Source organism: Oncorhynchus nerka, linkage group LG19 (genome assembly GCF_034236695.1).
Source record: "Oncorhynchus nerka isolate Pitt River linkage group LG19, Oner_Uvic_2.0, whole genome shotgun sequence".
NCBI classification, from domain to species: Eukaryota; Metazoa; Chordata; class Actinopteri; order Salmoniformes; family Salmonidae; genus Oncorhynchus; species Oncorhynchus nerka.
In genome coordinates this window covers 38,504,461-38,524,348 of record NC_088414.1, presented here as the reverse complement: position 1 = coordinate 38,524,348, position 19,888 = coordinate 38,504,461, and the positions used below count along the sequence as shown (strand labels likewise).

General features: G+C 49.3%; 1 protein-coding gene across 1 annotated transcript in view; it reads left to right on the top strand.

Moving 5' to 3' along the window:
• The first annotated feature begins 1,930 nt into the window (after positions 1-1,930).
• The window catches only part of LOC115146859 (telomerase-binding protein EST1A-like), a 42,917-nt gene continuing 24,959 nt past the window's right edge, over positions 1,931-19,888 (top strand). The window contains exons 1-3 of the mRNA XM_029688877.2: positions 1,931-2,045; positions 8,444-11,408; positions 11,952-12,144. Of these exons, the coding sequence (XP_029544737.2) occupies positions 1,934-2,045; positions 8,444-11,408; positions 11,952-12,144 (3,270 nt within the window). The 5' untranslated portion in view covers positions 1,931-1,933. The remainder of the gene's footprint in view (positions 2,046-8,443; positions 11,409-11,951; positions 12,145-19,888) is intronic.

The window sequence follows — 19,888 nt, the reverse complement described above, 5'->3', positions numbered from 1 at the left end:
CTCCAAGTGAATCACACTTCTGTGAAATCAAACTGTCCACTTAGGAAGCAACACTGATTGACAATACATTTCACATAATGTTGTGCAAATGGAATAGACAACAGGTGAAAATTATAGGCAATTAGCAAGACACCCCCAATACAGGAGTGGTTCTGCAGGTGGGGACCACAGACCACTTCTCAGTTCCTATGCTTCCTGGCTGATGTTTTGGCCACTTTTGAATGGTGGCGGTGCTTTCACTCTAGTGGTAGCATGAGACGGAGTCTACAACCCACACAAGTGGCTCAGGTAGTGCAGCTCATCCAGGATGGCCCTCAATGTGAGCTGTGGCAAGAAGGTTTGCTGTGTCTGTCAGCGTAGTGTCCAGAGCATGGAGGCGCTACCAGGAGACAGGCCAGTACATCAGGAGACGTGGAGGAGGCCGTAGGAGGGCAACAACCCAGCAGCAGGACCGCTACCTCCGCCTTTGTGCAAAGAGGAGCAGGAGGAGCACTGCCAGAGCCCTGCAAAATGACCTCCAGCAGGCCACAAATGTGCATGTGTCTGCTCAAATGGTCAGAAACAGACTCCATGAGGGTGGTATGAGGGCCCGACGTCCACAGGTGGGAGTTGTGCTTACAGCCCAACACCGTGCAGGACGTTTTTCATTTACCTGAGAACACGAAGATTGGAAAATTCGCCACTGGCGCCCTGTGCTCTTCACAGATGAAAGCAGGTTCACACTGAGCACATGTGACAGACGTGACAGTCTGGAGACGCCGTGGAGAACGTTCTGCTGTCTGCACCATCCTCCAGCATGACCGGTTTGGCGGCGGGTCAGTCATGGTGTGGGGTGGCATTTCTTTGGGGGGCCGCACAGCCCTCTATGTGCTCGCCAGAGGTAGCCTGACTGCCATTAGCTACCGAGATGAGATCCTCAGACCACTTCTGAGACCACATGCTGGTGCGGTTTGCCCTGGGTTCCTCCTAATGCAAGACAATGCTAGACCTCATATGGCTGGAGTGTGTCAGCAGTTCCTGCAAGAGGAAGGCATTGATGCTATGGACTGGCCCGCCCGTTCCCCAGACCTGAATCCAAATGAGCACATCTGGGACATCATGTCTCGCTCCATCCACCAATGCCACGTTGCCCCACAGACTGTCCAGTACTTGGCGGATGCTTTAGTCCAGGTCGGGGAGGAGATCCCTCAGGAGACCATCCGCCACCTCATCAGGAGCATGCCCAGGCGTTGTAGGGAGGTCATACAGGCACGTGGAGGCCACACACACTACTGAGCCTCATTTTGACTTGTTTTAAGGACATTACATCAAAGTTGGATCAGCCTATAGTGTGGTTTTCCACTTTAATTTTGAGTGTGACTCCAAATCCAGACCTCCATGGGTTGATAAATTTGATTTCCATTGATAATTTTTGTGTGATTTTGTTGTCAGCACATTCAACTATGTAAAGAAAAAAGTATTTCATAAGAATATTTCATTCATTCAGATCTAGGATGTGTTATTTTAGTGTTCCCTTTATTTTTTTGAGCAGTGTACATCGAAATCAATACTTCTCGTCAGGTCTCATATTTCTTTAGTTCTGTAGCTAGCAGTTCAATAAATGTGCTCTAAACTCTCTTCATCACTACAATTAGACAACCGTGGTATGACATGGCCTACAAGGGTGATCGGGGATTGGAGAAGCAGTTTTAGCGTATCTTCATACTGTACTGTCTTTGTCACAATATAGACGACTGCATACAATGCTTTTGTAGCCATCAATACCACATCAATATCGCCATCTGCCGGCCTTTCGGCTAAGTAGAGCCTAATGTTCAAGCTTGGCTACTGTGCCCAGAATGACAAACAAGTTGTTTATCTAAACGCGTTTCTCTGCGGGCGCGTTTGTGTTTTGTCCCTCCGAGTCGCCGTGTGTTTGTGTTGTTGGATATAGATGAAGATGGCGGACGAATTAGACCTCAGTGAACTAGACAGAGTACGGATTTCTGCTGCGGAGCTTCGAGTTGAAGCGTCGAGTTTCGTCAACCACGGCGATGTCCACAGAGGTGAGAACGATCGCAGAAAGTGCTCAATACACTAAGAAAAAGAACGCAAAATGAACTAGCCAAAGTATAAAGTGCCACGGAACTAAGAAGCTAATGCTAACTTGCTAGCTAACGGTAGCTAGGCTCATCATGTGGTCGTTTGTTTTCAAACGCCTCCCCCATGCTTACATAGGTATGGGAAACATGTTTACATTGCCAAAGCAAGTGAAATAGATCATAAACAACATTTAAATGAAAAATAAACATTACACTGACAAAACAAAAGTTTCAAAAGAATAGAGACATTTCGAATGTTATATTATGGCTATGATTATACTATGTAAAGTTACGATGTTGGAACACAGTGTAAACAGTTGAACATCATGGAAAATAAATCAACATGGGTTGTATTTAAAGTGGTGTTTGTGCTTCACTGGTTGCCTTTTTCTTGTGGCAAGTGAAATGCTTACTTACAAGCCCTTAACCAACAATGCACTTTTAAGAAAATACCCCCCAAAAAAAAGTAAGAGATAAGAATAACAAATAATTAAAGAGCAGCAGTAAATAACAATAGCGGGGCTATATACAGGGGGTACCGGTACAGAGCCAATGTGCGGGGGCACCAGTACTGAGGTAATATGTACATTAGGTAGAGTTATTAAAGTGACTATGCATAGATAATAACAGAGTAGTAGCAGAAGCGTAGAGGGGCGGGGGGCAATCCAAATAGTCTGGGTAGCCATTTGATTTGATGTTCGGGAGTCTTGTGTCTTGAGGGTAGAAGCTGTTTAGAAGCCTCTTGGACCTAGACTTGGCGAATGACGAGGATGAGGGCCTGTATGTGTTTGGAGTATATCCTTCCTGTCCTACTCATTAAAGATGAATTCTTTGTCCAGTTCGAGGTGAGTAATCGCTCTTCTCATGTCCAGAAGCTCTTTTTGGTCATAAGAGACGGTAGCAGCAACATTATGTGCAAAACAAGGTCCAAACAACGTGAAAAAACAAACCAAATAGCACGTGGTTAAGAGCCAATAAGATCCCAGCATCCCCTCCTGCGCCATCTTGAACAGACGATGATTCCAACATTTTAGAATACCATATCAATCACTTTTTATTCGTCACGTGCTTCAGAAACAAAAGGTGTAGACTAAGCTAAATGTTTACATACTGCCCTTCCCAACAATGCAAAGAGAGAGAAAAAAGAGAAGTATTAGAAAAATAATAACACATGGAATAAATACAGAACGAGTAACGATAACTTGGCTATATACACAGGGTACCAGTACCGAGTTGATGTGCAGGGGTAGGAGGGAATTGAGGTAGATATGTACATATAGGCAGGGATAAAGTGACAAGGCAACAGGATAGATAATAAACAGTAACAGCAGCATATGTGATGAGTCTAAAGAGTTAGTTTGTAAAAGGGTCAATGCAGATAGTTCAGGTAGCTATTGGTTAACTATTTAACTACCTATTTATCAGTCTTGTGGCTTAGGGTATAAGCTGTTTAGGGTCCTGTTGGTTCCAGCCTTGGTGCGTTGATACTGCTTGCTGTGCGGTACCTTGGGTGGCTGGAGTCTTTGCAGCCGGTCAAGATGATCTCACTAGTGCAGCTGTAGAACTTTTTGAGGATCTGATGGCCCATGCCAAACCTTTTCAGCCTCCTGAGGGGGAATAGACGTTGTTGCATCCTCTTCGCAACCGTGTTGGTGTGTGTGGACCATGATAATTCCTTAGCGATGTGGACACCAAGAAACTCAAAGCTCTTGACCTGCTCCGCTACAGCCATTTCAATGTGGATAGGGGCTTGCTTTGGCCCTCCATTTCCTGTAGTCCACTATCAGCTGCTTTGAGGGAGAGGTTGTTGTCTTGGCAACACACTGCCAGGTCTCTGACCTCCCTGTAGGCTGTCTCATCGTCGTCGGTGATCAGACCTACCAACGTCGTGTCGTCGGTAAACTTAATGATGGTTTTGGACGGCCACGGCTCCATAGTACCGTTTCATATGATATAAAAAAACATTTGGTCCCTACCGATCTAAAAAGCTCACACCTATTATAAAATGTTTATAAAGTCAGTTTGGTTTATAAATGTACTAAAAAAATGAAGCAACAGCAACTAGTTTCTTGTATGTGCTGTAACGTCCACTTCACTTTCATGCACATCTCAAGTGTGGCAGTTGTGGTCAGCCAGCCACATCCCCTTCCAGCCATCACTCACCTGCTTCTCTCCGTCCACTCTTCCTGTGCATCTATTCCGCCGTCAGTTTTTAAAATAAAAATTAGAGTTGATGTTGTTACATTTGTACATTTGATACATTGGAGCTGCGCCTAGGGCTTGTTACTCTGACTGTATTACCGCCACGCTGGTAGTCACGAGTAATGACTGTAGTTAAATTCCACATGACCTCTTAGTCACGGTAATTAGGCTTCTCTGAGCTCTGATGCTGCTGATTGTCATTAGTAGCCTACCAAACTTGCTAACGGCCTGGTACTCGGCACTCTATTGTCCCTCTAATCACTCTGACATCAATGCAAATGTAATCCCAATAGCTTTCTGTAGGCAAGGAATACTATATTTATTTCTCAACTTTCCCAATATTAAGAACATTGTTTGGCTTAAAACAGGAGTGTAGCCTAGCTGGCTGATATGAAAGTTAACAACGGGAAAAGAGTCCTCCATTCACTATTTAAGTGCATAGATTACTGGTATTTTTTCCCCTGACCCTCTACAGGTGCCTGATAATGGTCCATTCTAAACTCATTTCACACACACAGTACCAGTCAAAAGTTTGGACACACCTACACATTCAATTTCCCCCCCCTTTATTTCTACAATTTTCTACGTTGTAGAATAATAGCGAAGAGATCACAACTATGAAATTACACATATGGAATCATGTAGTAACCAAAAAATCTAAATCGATTTTAGATTCTTGAAAGTAGCCACCCTTTGCCTTGATGACAGCTTTGCACACCATAGCTAAAACGTATATCCAGGCCCTGGGGCAGCTGTGAGTGTGTGCCATGTCCGTTTTTTGTTGTTGAAATATGGGGCATAGGTGTGCTACATTTTCATGCAGGCTCTCTCTCTTCTCTTCTCTTCTCGGGCTTTATTAACATGGTAAACATATGTTAACATTGCCAAAGCAAGTGAAAAAGATAATAAACAAAAGTGAAATAAACAATAAAAATTCACAGTAAACATTACACTCACAGAAGTTCCGAAAGAATAATGACATGTCAAATGTCATATTACGTATATATACACAGTGTTGTAACGATGTGCAAATAGTTAAAGTACAAATAGTTAAAGTATAAAAGGGGGGGGGAAACAACATAAATCTGGGTTGTATTACAATGATGTTTGTTCTTCACTGGTTGACCTTTTCTTGTGGCAACAGGTCACACATCTTGCTGCTGTGATGGCACACTGTGGAATTTCACCCAGTAGATATGGGAGTTTATCAACATTGGGTTTGTTTTCAAATTCTTTGTGGTTCTGTGTAATCTGAGGGAATTATGTGTCTCTAATATGGTCATACATTTGGCAGGAGGTTAGGAAGTGCAGCTCAGTTTCCACCTCATTTTGTGGTCAGTGTGCACATAGCCTGTCTTCTCTTGAGAGCCATGTCTACCTACGGTGGCCTTTCTCAATAGCAAGGCTATGCTCACGGAGTCTGTACATAGTCAAAGTCTTTCTTAAGTTTGGGTCAGTCACAGTGGTCAGGTATTCTGCCACTGTGTTCTCTGTTTAGGGACAAATAGCATTCTAGTTTGCTCTGTTTTTTTGTTAATTCTTTCCAATGTGTCAAGTAATTATCTTTTTGTTTTCTCATGACTTGGTTGTGTCTAATTGTGCTGCTGTCCTGGGGCTCTGTGAGGTGTGTTTGTGAACAGAGCCCCAGCACCAGCTTGCTTAGGGGACTCTTCTCTCTTTGTTATGGAAGGTTTTTCTGGATCTTTTCTGGATTTTGATCATTAGCGGGTATCTCCCTAATTCTGCTCATTGTTTGGTGATCATTATTTGGTGTTTTACGTTGTGCAAAGAGGATATTTTTTCTGAATTCTGCATGCGGTCTCAATTTGGTTTTTGTCCCATTTTGTGGACCTGACAACCATTAAGGGCAATAAGTTCTATAATTGATTAATGTATTTTTAATTGGTATTAGGGATGTACCGATATGCCATTTTTGGCCGATACCAATAACCAATATTTAAAATTATAGCGGCCTTTTAAGCATTCTAGTACAATTAAATAGTTAACACACACACACATGGACGCAGTGGTCTAAGCCACTGCATCTCAGTGCAAGAGGTGTCACTACAGTCCCTGGTTCAAATCCAGGCTGTATCACATCCGGCCATCCCATAGAGCAGCGCACATTTTGCCCAGCGTCGTCCGGGTTTGGCCGGTGGTAGGCCGTCATTGTAAATAAGAATTTGTTCTTACTGACTTTCCTAGTTAAATAAAGGTTACACACACACACACACACCATACATACACACACACACACACACACACCAAAAAGTTATTTTCTTGGCACTTACGTATGTCCCCATTACCAGTAATAATCAACCTGACGATTTTGCAGGTTTTCCTACTTAAAAAGCATGTAGAGGTCTGTAATTTTTATCATAGGTACACTTCAACGGTGAAAGACGGAATCTAAAACAAAAATCCAGAAAATCACATTGTATGATTTTTAAGTAATTAATTTGCATTTTATTGCATGACATAAGTATTTGATCACCTACAAACCAGTAAAATTCCAGCTCTCACAGACCTGTTAGTTTTTCTTTAAGAAGTCCTCCTGTTCTCCACTCATTACCTGTATTAACTGCACCTGTTTGAACTCGTTACCTGTATAAAAGACACCTGTCCACATACTCAATCAAACAGACTCCAACCTCTCCACAATGGCCAAGATCAGAGAGCTGTGTAAGGACATCAGGGATAAAATTGTAGATCTGCACAAGGCTGGGATGGGCTACAGGACAATAGGCAAGCAGCTTTTTAGATTCCGTCTCTCACAGTTGAAGTGTACCTATGATAAAAATTACAGACCTCTACATGCTTTGTAAGGAAAACCTGCAAAATCGGCAGTGTATAAAATACTTGTTCTCCCCACTGTATATCGTCCATCCCTAATTGGTATGTCGAATTTGGTGCTCCTTTTGATGGCATAGAAGGCCCTTCTTGCCTTTTCTCTCAGCTCGTTCACAGCTTTGTTGAAGTTACCTGTGGCGCTGTTGTTTAGGCCGAGGTATGTATAGTTTTTGGTGTGTTCAAGGGCAACGGTTTCTAGATGGAATTTGTATTTGTGGTCCTGGCAACTGGATCTTTTTTGGAACACCATTATTTTTTGTCTTACTGAGATTTACTGCCAGGGCCCAGGTCTGGCAGAATCTGTGAAGAAGATCTAGGTGCTGCTGTAGGCCCTCCTTGGTTGGTGACAGAAGCACCAGATCATCTGTAGACATTTGACTAGAGATTCTAATAGGGTGAGGCCGGGTGCTGCAGATTGTTCTAGTGCCCTCACCCATTCGTTGATATATATGTTGAAGAGGGTGGGGCTTAAGCTGCATCCCTGTCTCACCCCACGGCCCTGTGGTAGGAAATGTGTGTTTTCTGCCAATTTTAACCGCACACTTGTTTTCTTTCTCTCTCTGTTTCTCTCTCTCTCTCTCTCTGTTTCTCTCTCTCTCTCTCTCTCTGTTTCTCTCTCTCTCTGTTTCTCTCTCTCTCTCTCTCTCTCTGTTTCTCTCTCACTCTCTGTTTCTCTCTCACTCTCTGTTTCTCTCTCTCTCTCTCTCTGTTTCTCTCTCTCTCTCTCTCTCTGTTTCTCTCTCTCTCTGTTTCTCTCTCTCTCTGTTTCTCTCTCTCTCTCTGTTTCTCTCTCTCTCTCTGTTTCTCTCTCTCTCTGTTTCTCTCTCTCTCTGTTTTCTCTCTCTCTGTTTCTCTCTCTGTCTCTCTCTCACTCTCTGTTTCTCTCTCTCTCTGTTTCTCTCTCTCTGTTTCTCTCTCTCTCTCTGTTTCTCTCTCTCTCTCACCTTCTTAAACTGTCTCTTGCTGAGGGTTAGTTGAAGAGCCTGATGAGTCAGTTTAGTTCATTAGCCGACTGGGAGATGAATCACACATAAGAAGTTGAGATAGGGTGTGATGTGCTCTGTGCAGGTGGACCTGTGTCTGTGTGTTAACTCTGCAGTGTTACTGTGTGTAGGACAGGACAAGAAGTCTGTCTGTTGTCTGAATGTCCTCTCTACAGCTTCTTGGAACACTTTCAAGTTCATAACACACACCTTGTCATCACTGCTAATATATCTCTCCCTTTCTCCTCATTCCTCTCCCTCTCTATCTCTTTCCCCAACTATTTCTCTCCCTTTTCTATCTCCTCCTTCTCTCTCTCCCTGTCACAGAGGAGCAAGGAGAGGAGGGGCGTGGCGAATGTCAGCAGCAGAGTAACCACGGCAACGACGCATCAAAAAAAAACGATCTGCAATGCTACACGTCCAAGGCCATCCATGGCAACCGTCACCACGACAGCAAGGAAGGCGAAGAGTTGACCTCCCCTCGTCACCCTGTAACCATGACCTCTGACCCTGAGGAGGAGCTGGTGATGTCAACACCGCCACAGGAGGAGGAAGAAGGACACAAGATGGCCGCCACTGAGATGGTTTCAACGGAACCTGGATGTACAGATGGAGAGATGGGGACAGAAGGAGAAGATAAATATGGAGGAGGGGGTAGTCATGGTAGGGGAGGTTTTACTTTTAACCGCGAAGGCTCTCGAGCATCTGCACAACAGAGGACTCAAAGAGGTGACCACCACACCAATAGAGTCGACAACAACAACAGTAGCAGTGCAGGGGGGCCATCGTGCTCAGGCAACGGACCACAGAGCTCCATACAGAGGGATGGAGGGAGAGAGAAGGACCAGAGAGATGGAGGGAGAGAGAACGACCAGAGAGATGGAGGGAGAGAGAACGACCAGAGAGATGGAGGGACAGAAAAGGACCAGAGAGATGGAGGGAGAGAGAAGGACCAGAGAGATGGAGAGAAGGACCAGAGAGATGGAGGGAGAGAGATCAACCCAGACCTCCCGGAGCCAGCAGGGGGTTCCCCTGGCTCTGCCAAGCCCACCAGGAAGACTCGTAAACCGGACCGGGAGATCTATCAGCCGGGGGGCCGAAGGAGCACCACCAGCACCCAGGGGAAGGAAGTGGGAAGAGAGACGAAGAAACCGAATACCCCTGGTCCTGGGTCTGGTTCTGTTAGAGAGGAGGCTGTAGTCAGGAGAGAGCCAGCCCCACAAAAAGAGACTGGAGGAGAGAGAGGGGGAGGGGAGGAGAAGGGGAAAGGTGGCAGGTGTGAGGAGAAGGAGAGAAGGCAGGGGAGGAGAGAGACAGGCAAAGCGGCAGCAGCAGTCTCAGACCCTGTATCAGAGAACCTGACTGGGAAGATGGAGAAACTCAGTGTGACTGTCCCAGCCGGGAGAGAGGAGGAGGATGAGAGAGGAGGAGGAGAGAAAGGAGAGGGTCAGGAAGTAGACAGGAGGAAGAAGGCTAGCGTTGAGGGCAGGAGGAGCAGAGGAGTTGAGGGAGGAGGTGAGAAGACAGAGGAGAAGAAGAGAGAGAGGGGAAACCACAGGAACAGAGGAGGAGGAGGGGAGAAGGGGGGCAATCAGGACTCCAAGAGAAGAGGAAGAGGGGAAGGAGGAGGGGGGAAGGGTGAGCGAGTGATTAAAGAGAGAAATAAGAGAGAGTCAGAGGGGGACAAAGAGGGGGAAGCAAACCGTCCTGCAGATACACAGCCAACAAAAGGAAGAGAAAAACAGAGGGATAAAGAGACGGAAAGAGAGGAACCGAGGGACAGGGACAAGCAGAGAGGGAACAACAGACCCCGAGACATAGACAGAGAAAGAGAGGAACCGAGGGACAGGGAGATGGAGAGGGACAAGCAGAGAGGGAACAACAGACCCCGAGACATAGACAGAGAAAGAGAGGAACCGAGGGACAGGGACAAGCAGAGAGGGAACAACAGACCCCGAGACATAGACAGAGAAAGGGATGGAGAGATGGAGAGAAACAGAGAGAGGCCAGCGGAGGGGAACGAGAGGAGCAGAGCCAACACTAGTCCTAACAACAACCACCACCACCCATCATCATCCTCTAAGCGTTACTCCAAATCAGACATCAGAAGACCCAGGAACCGCACCTACAGCACCAGCTCTGCCAGCAGTGGCACCAGTCTGGACGGACCTGGACTGGGACAGGGAGGGGGTTTGGGGGAGGACAGGGCCCGACGAGACCGGTTGGGGCGCAGGGAGCGAGAGAGAGGGGAGGGAGGAGGAGGTCAGCTCCAGAACAGGAGGAGAAGCACTAGAGACTCCTCTACTGACTCACTGGAAGAGAGCAAGGTGGGAGAATGGATGGATGAGAGGAGGAGAAGGAGGAGAGACGGAGGAGAGGAGGACTGGAGCCCGGAGAGGAGGAAGAGGGGGGAGGAGAGCAGAGGGACAGGAGGGAGGCACAGAGGAGGAGGAGGGAGAGGAGGTCTCCTGAGAATATCTCACAGTGACAGACAGTCAGGCTCCTCCCAGGCTACCTCAGGCCCTGGCGAGGACCCCCAGGGGCGACGCAGACAGGGCACTGGGCCTCGCAGCAGGGGGAGGGGCATCCTCATCCTCCCTGCCCACACCAACCTCTCCAATTTGCCGGCGGAGCCCGGGCCGAGGCTTCTGTTTGGTGGGATCCGTGGAGGAAGAGATGCGGGGCTAGGGAGAGGAGGAGGAAGGGGCGGAGGAACTAGGCGTCTCTGGGACCCAAACAACCCCGACCAGAAACCCGCCCTCGGGCTCTCCCAGCATGCATCGCTCCAGCAGCAGCCCATGTACCTGCAGACAGGCGTTGGTTACGGAGCGCTGCACTTCCTGGATACAGATGACGAGGCTGCAGGGAGTCCCCCGGTCCTCCAGGGGCAGCACTTCCACCTCCAGCAGCAGGCTGCAGCCAGGGCCCAGGCCTTCTACAAGTACCAGAACTCTGACAACCCTTACAACGCCAACCCTAACCCCAACACACGCTACCCCTACCCTTACCACACTATGCCCGCCGGCCCTTACCAGATCCCCCCCTCTAACGACATGTACCACCCGGGTCAGTTCTACGGGGGGTACAGGGGCCAGGGGTACCTGGATGGACCCGAGGCTGTAGCAGGGGGTGGATCCGGAGCGGGTGTAACCCCTGAGGAGGCTGGGCAACATGCCAGAGGAGAGCTGGGGAGACTGCTGAGAGCTGCAGACAGTCAGGAGTTACAGCTCACCAACCTGTTGTCTCGAGACAGACTCAGTGCTGATGGACTGGACCGCATGGCTCAGCTCAGGTAAGATAGAGTGATGGAGAGGAGAGGAAGCAACAGCTCACTAACCTGTTGTCTCGAGACAGACTCAGTGCTGATGGACTGGACCGCATGGCTCAGCTCAGGTAAGATAGAGTGATGGAGAGGAGAGGAAGCAACAGCTCACTAACCTGTTGTCTCGAGACAGACTCAGTGCTGATGGACTGGACCGCATGGCTCAGCTCAGGTAAGATAGAGTGATGGAGAGGAGAGGAAGCAACAGCTCACTAACCTGTTGTCTCGAGACAGACTCAGTGCTGATGGACTGGACCGCATGGCTCAGCTCAGGTAAGATAGAGTGATGGAGAGGAGAGGAAGCAACAGCTCACTAACCTGTTGTCTCGAGACAGACTCAGTGCTGATGGACTGGACCGCATGGCTCAGCTCAGGTAAGATAGAGTGATGGAGAGGAGAGGAAGCAACAGCTCACTAACCTGCTAAAGGAGGGGGGGGGTGGAGGAATGGTGAAAGCTGCAACCTGCTGTCTAAAAACAAACTGCTCCTTTCTTTATCTTGTCCCCCCTCCAGAGCTGACCTGTTGACCCTGTACGAGCGTGTGATCCTAACAGACATAGAGTTCAGTGACAGCCAGAACCTGGACCAGGCTCTATGGAAGAACGTGTTCTACCAGGTTATAGAGCGCTTCAGACAGCTCCTCAAAGACCCCAGTGGAGACTCAGCTCCGCGCATCACCACCATGCTACTGACACTGCTGGACGAGGTACACACACTGAACACACAGCATGTACACACACACAGGCATCAATCAGCTGTTACCTAAAACACGTGTAAATATTGGACTATAAATTGTGCCTTCCTTTATTGTATTTACGCCGAAATGTTGAATCTATTCTACTGAGAAATGTACTTTTTGTTCCTATTCTTATCCTTCATTATTTATTATTGTTATCCAAAAGGAACCTTCCATACGACTAATAAAACATACCTTGAAACACGTACAGACACACACCACGTACAGACACACACCACGTACAGACACACACCACGTACAGACAGACACCACGTACAGACACACCACGTACAGACACACACCACGTACAGACAGACACACACCACGTACAGACAGACACACACCACGTACAGACAGACACACACCACGTACAGACAGACACACACCACGTACAGACAGACACACACCACGTACAGACAGACACACACCACGTACAGACAGACACACACCACGTACAGACACACACCACGTACAGACACACACCACGTACAGACACACACCACGTACAGACAGACACACACCACGTACAGACAGACACACACCACGTACAGACAGACACACACCACGTACAGACAGACACACACCACGTACAGACAGACACACACCACGTACAGACAGACACACACCACGTACAGACAGACACACACCACGTACAGACAGACAGACACACACCACGTACAGACAGACAGACACCACATACAGACAGACACACACCACGTACAGACAGACAGACACACACCACGTACAGACAGACAGACACCACATACAGACAGACACACACCACGTACAGACAGACAGACACCACGTACAGACAGACAGACACCACATACAGACAGACAGACACCACGTACAGACAGACACACACCACGTACAGACAGACAGACACCACGTACAGACAGACACACACCACGTACAGACAGACACACACCACGTACAGACAGACAGACACCACATACAGACAGACACACACCACGTACAGACAGACAGACACCACGTACAGACAGACAGACACCACGTACAGACAGACACACACCACATACAGACAGACAGACACCACGTACAGACAGACACACACCACATACAGACAGACAGACACCACGTACAGACAGACACACACCACGTACAGACAGACACACACCACGTACAGACAGACAGACACCACGTACAGACAGACACACACCACGTACAGACAGACACACACCACGTACAGACAGACACACACCACGTACAGACAGACAGACACACACCACGTACAGACAGACAGACACCACATACAGACAGACACACACCACATACAGACAGACACACACCACGTACAGACAGACACACACCACGTACAGACAGACACACACCACGTACAGACAGACACACACCACGTACAGACAGACAGACACCACGTACAGACAGACAGACACCACGCACAGACAGACAGACACCACGTACACAGACAGACAGACACCACGCACAGACAGACAGACACCACGCACAGACAGACAGACACCACGCACAGACAGACACCACGCACAGACAGACACCACGCACAGACAGACAGACACCACGCACACAGACAGACAGACACACACCACATACACAGACAGACACACACCACGTACAGACAGACACACACCACGTACAGACAGACAGACACACACCACGTACAGACAGACACACACCACGTACAGACAGACACACACCACGTACAGACAGACACACACCACGTACAGACAGACACACACCACGTACAGACAGACACACACCACGTACAGACAGACACACACCACGTACAGACAGACACACACCACGTACAGACAGAAACACACCACGTACAGACAGACAGACACACACCACGTACAGACAGACACACACCACGTACAGACAGACAGACACACACCACGTACAGACAGACAGACACACACCATGTACAGACAGACAGACACACACCACGTACGTACAGACAGACAGACACACACCACGTACGTACAGACAGACAGACACACACCACGTACAGACAGACAGACACACACCACGTACAGACAGACACACACCACGTACAGACAGACAGACACACACCACGTACAGACAGACAGACACACACCACGTACAGACAGACAGACACACACCACGTACAGACAGACAGACACACACCACGTACAGACAGACAGACACACACCACGTACAGACAGACAGACACACACCACGTACAGACAGACAGACACACACCACGTACAGACAGACAGACACACACCACGTACAGACACACACACCACGTACAGACAGACAGACACACACCACGTACAGACAGACAGACACACACCACGTACAGACAGACAGACACACACCACATACAGACAGACACACACCACGTACAGACAGACAGACACACACCACGTACAGACAGACAGACACACACCACGTACAGACAGACAGACACACACCACGTACAGACAGACAGACACACACCACGTACAGACAGACAGACACACACCACGTACAGACAGACACACACCACATACAGACAGACACACACCACATACAGACAGACACACACCACGTACAGACAGACAGACACACACCACGTACAGACAGACAGACACACACCACGTACAGACAGACAGACACACACCGCGTACAGACAGACAGACACACACCGCGTACAGACAGACAGACACACACCGCGTACAGACAGACAGACACACACCGCGTACAGACAGACAGACACACACCGCGTACAGACAGACAGACACACACCGCGTACAGGCAGGCAGACACACACCGCGTACAGGCAGACAGACACACACCTCGTACAGACAGACAGACACACACCACATACAGACAGACACACACCACGTACAGACAGACAGACAGACACACACCACGTACAGACAGACACACACCACGCACAGACAGACAGACACCACGCACAGACAGACAGACACCACGCACAGACAGACACCACGCACAGACAGACAGACACCACACACACAGACAGACAGACACACACCACATACACAGACAGACACACACCACGTACAGACAGACACACACCACGTACAGACAGACAGACACACACCACGTACAGACAGACAGACACCACGTACAGACAGACACACACCACGTACAGACAGACACACACCACGTACAGACAGACACACACCACGTACAGACAGACAGACACCACGTACAGACAGACACACACCACGTACAGACAGACACACACCACGTACAGACAGACACACACCACGTACAGACAGACAGACACACCACGTACAGACAGACAGACACACACCACAGACAGACAGACAGACACACACACACGTACAGACAGACAGACACACACCACGTACAGACAGACAGACACACACCACGTACAGACAGACAGACACACACCACGTACAGACAGACACACACCAGACAGACAGACACACACCGCGTACAGACAGACAGACACACACCGCGTACAGACAGACAGACACACACGTACAGACAGACACACACAGACAGACAGACACACACCGCGTACAGACAGACAGACACACACCGCGTACAGACAGGCAGACACACACCGCGTACAGACAGACAGACACACACCGCGTACAGACAGACAGACACACACCACATACAGACAGACACACACCACGTACAGACAGACAGACAGACACACACCACATACAGACAGACACACACCACGCACAGACAGACAGACACCACGCACAGACAGACAGACACCACGCACAGACAGACAGACACCACGCACAGACAGACACCACGCACAGACAGACAGACACCACGCACACAGACAGACAGACACACACCACATACACAGACAGACACACACCACGTACAGACAGACACACACCACGTACAGACAGACAGACACACACCACGTACAGACAGACACACACCACGTACAGACAGACACACACCACGTACAGACAGACACACACCACGTACAGACAGACAGACACCACGTACAGACAGACACACACCACGTACAGACAGACACACACCACGTACAGACAGACACACACCACGTACAGACAGACAGACACCACGTACAGACAGACAGACAGACACCACGTACAGACAGACAGACACACACCACGTACAGACAGACAGACACACACCACGTACAGACAGACAGACACACACCACGTACAGACAGACAGACACACACCACGTACAGACAGACAGACACACACCACGTACAGACAGACAGACACACACCACGTACAGACAGACAGACACACACCACGTACAGACACACACACCACGTACAGACAGACAGACACACACCACGTACAGACAGACAGACACACACCACGTACAGACAGACAGACACACACCACATACAGACAGACACACACCACGTACAGACAGACACACACCACGTACAGACAGACAGACACACACCACGTACAGACAGACAGACACACACCACATACAGACAGACACACACCACATACAGACAGACACACACCACATACAGACAGACACACACCACATACAGACAGACACACACCACGTACAGACAGACAGACACACACCACGTACAGACAGACAGACACACACCACATACAGACAGACAGACACACACCACAGACAGACAGACACACACCACATACAGACAGACAGACACACACCACGTACAGACAGACAGACACACACCACGTACAGACAGACAGACACACACCACGTACAGACAGACAGACACACACCACGTACAGACAGACAGACACACACCACGTACAGACAGACAGACACACACCGCGTACAGACAGACAGACACCGCGTACAGACAGGCAGACACACACCACGTACAGACAGACAGACACACACCACGTACAGACAGACAGACACACACCACATACAGACAGACACACACCACGTACAGACAGACAGACAGACAGACACACACCACGTACAGACAGACACACACCACGTACAGACAGACAGACACACACCACATACAGACAGACACACACCACGTACAGACAGACAGACAGACACACACCACGTACAGACAGACACACACCACGTACAGACAGACAGACGCACACCACGTACAGACAGACAGACGCACACCACGTACAGACAGACAGACACACACCACGTACAGACACACACACCACGTACAGACAGACAGACACACACCACATACAGACAGACAGACACACACCACAGACAGACAGACACACACCACGTACAGACACACACACCACGTACAGACAGACAGACACACACCACATACAGACAGACAGACACACACCACAGACAGACAGACACACACCACATACAGACAGACAGACACACACCACGTACAGACAGACAGACACACACCACGTACAGACAGACAGACACACACCACGTACAGACAGACAGACACACACCACGTACAGACAGACAGACACACACCACGTACAGACAGACAGACACACACCGCGTACAGACAGACAGACACACACCGCGTACAGACAGGCAGACACACACCACGTACAGACAGACAGACACACACCACGTACAGACAGACAGACACACACCACATACAGACAGACACACACCACGTACAGACAGACAGACAGACACACACCACGTACAGACAGACACACACCACGTACAGACAGACAGACGCACACCGCGTACAGACAGACAGACGCACACCACGTACAGACAGACAGACACACACCACGTACAGACAGACAGACACACACCACGTACAGACAGACAGACACACACCACGTACGTACAGACAGACAGACACACACCACGTACGTACAGACAGACAGACACACACCACGTACAGACAGACAGACACACACCACGTACAGACAGACACACACCACGTACAGACAGACACACACCACGTACAGACAGACACACACCACGTACAGACAGACAGACACCACGTACAGACAGACACACACCACGTACAGACAGACACACACCACGTACAGACAGACACACACCACGTACAGACAGACACACACCACGTACAGACAGACACACACCACGTACAGACAGACACACACCACGTACAGACAGACACACACCACGTACAGACAGACAGACACACACCACGTACAGACAGACAGACACACACCACGTACAGACAGACAGACACACACCACGTACAGACAGACAGACACACACCGCGTACAGACAGACAGACACACACCACGTACAGACAGACAGACACACACCGCGTACAGACAGACAGACACACACCGCGTACAGACAGACAGACACACACCGCGTACAGACAGGCAGACACACACCGCGTACAGACAGACAGACACACACCGCGTACAGACAGACAGACACACACCACATACAGACAGACACACACCACGTACAGACAGACAGACAGACACACACCACATACAGACAGACACACACCACGCACAGACAGACAGACACCACGCACAGACAGACAGACACCACGCACAGACAGACAGACACCACGCACAGACAGACACCACACACAGACAGACAGACACCACGCACACAGACAGACAGACACACACCACATACACAGACAGACACACACCACGTACAGACAGACAGACACACACCACGTACAGACAGACACACACCACGTACAGACAGACACACACCACGTACAGACAGACACACACCACGTACACACAGACACACACCACGTACAGACAGACACACACCACGTACAGACAGACACACACCACGTACAGACAGACACACACCACGTACAGACAGACAGACACACACCACGTACAGACAGACAGACACACACCACGTACAGACAGACAGACACACACCACGTACAGACAGACAGACACACACCACGTACAGACAGACAGACACACACCACGTACAGACAGACAGACACACACCACGTACAGACAGACAGACACACACCACGTACAGACAGACAGACACACACCACGTACAGACACACACACCACGTACAGACAGACAGACACACACCACGTACAGACAGACAGACACACACCACATACAGACAGACACACACCACGTACAGACAGACAGACACACACCACGTACAGACAGACAGACACACACCACGTACAGACAGACAGACACACACCACATACAGACAGACACACACCACATACAGACAGACACACACCACATACAGACAGACACACACCACGTACAGACAGACAGACACACACCACATACAGACAGACAGACACACACCACATACAGACAGACAGACACACACCACAGACAGACAGACACACACCACATACAGACAGACAGACACACACCACGTACAGACAGACAGACACACACCACGTACAGACAGACAGACACACACCACGTACAGACAGACAGACACACACCACGTACAGACAGACAGACACACACCACGTACAGACAGACACACACCACGTACAGACAGACAGACGCACACCACGTACAGACAGACAGACGCACACCACGTACAGACAGACAGACGCACACCACGTACAGACAGACAGACACACACCACGTACAGACAGACAGACACACACCACGTACGTACAGACAGACAGACACACACCACGTACGTACAGACAGACAGACACACACCACGTACAGACAGACAGACACACACCACGTACAGACAGACAGACACACACCACGTACAGACAGACACACACCACGTACAGACAGACAGACACACACCACGTACAGACAGACACACACCACGTACAGACAGACAGACACACACCAC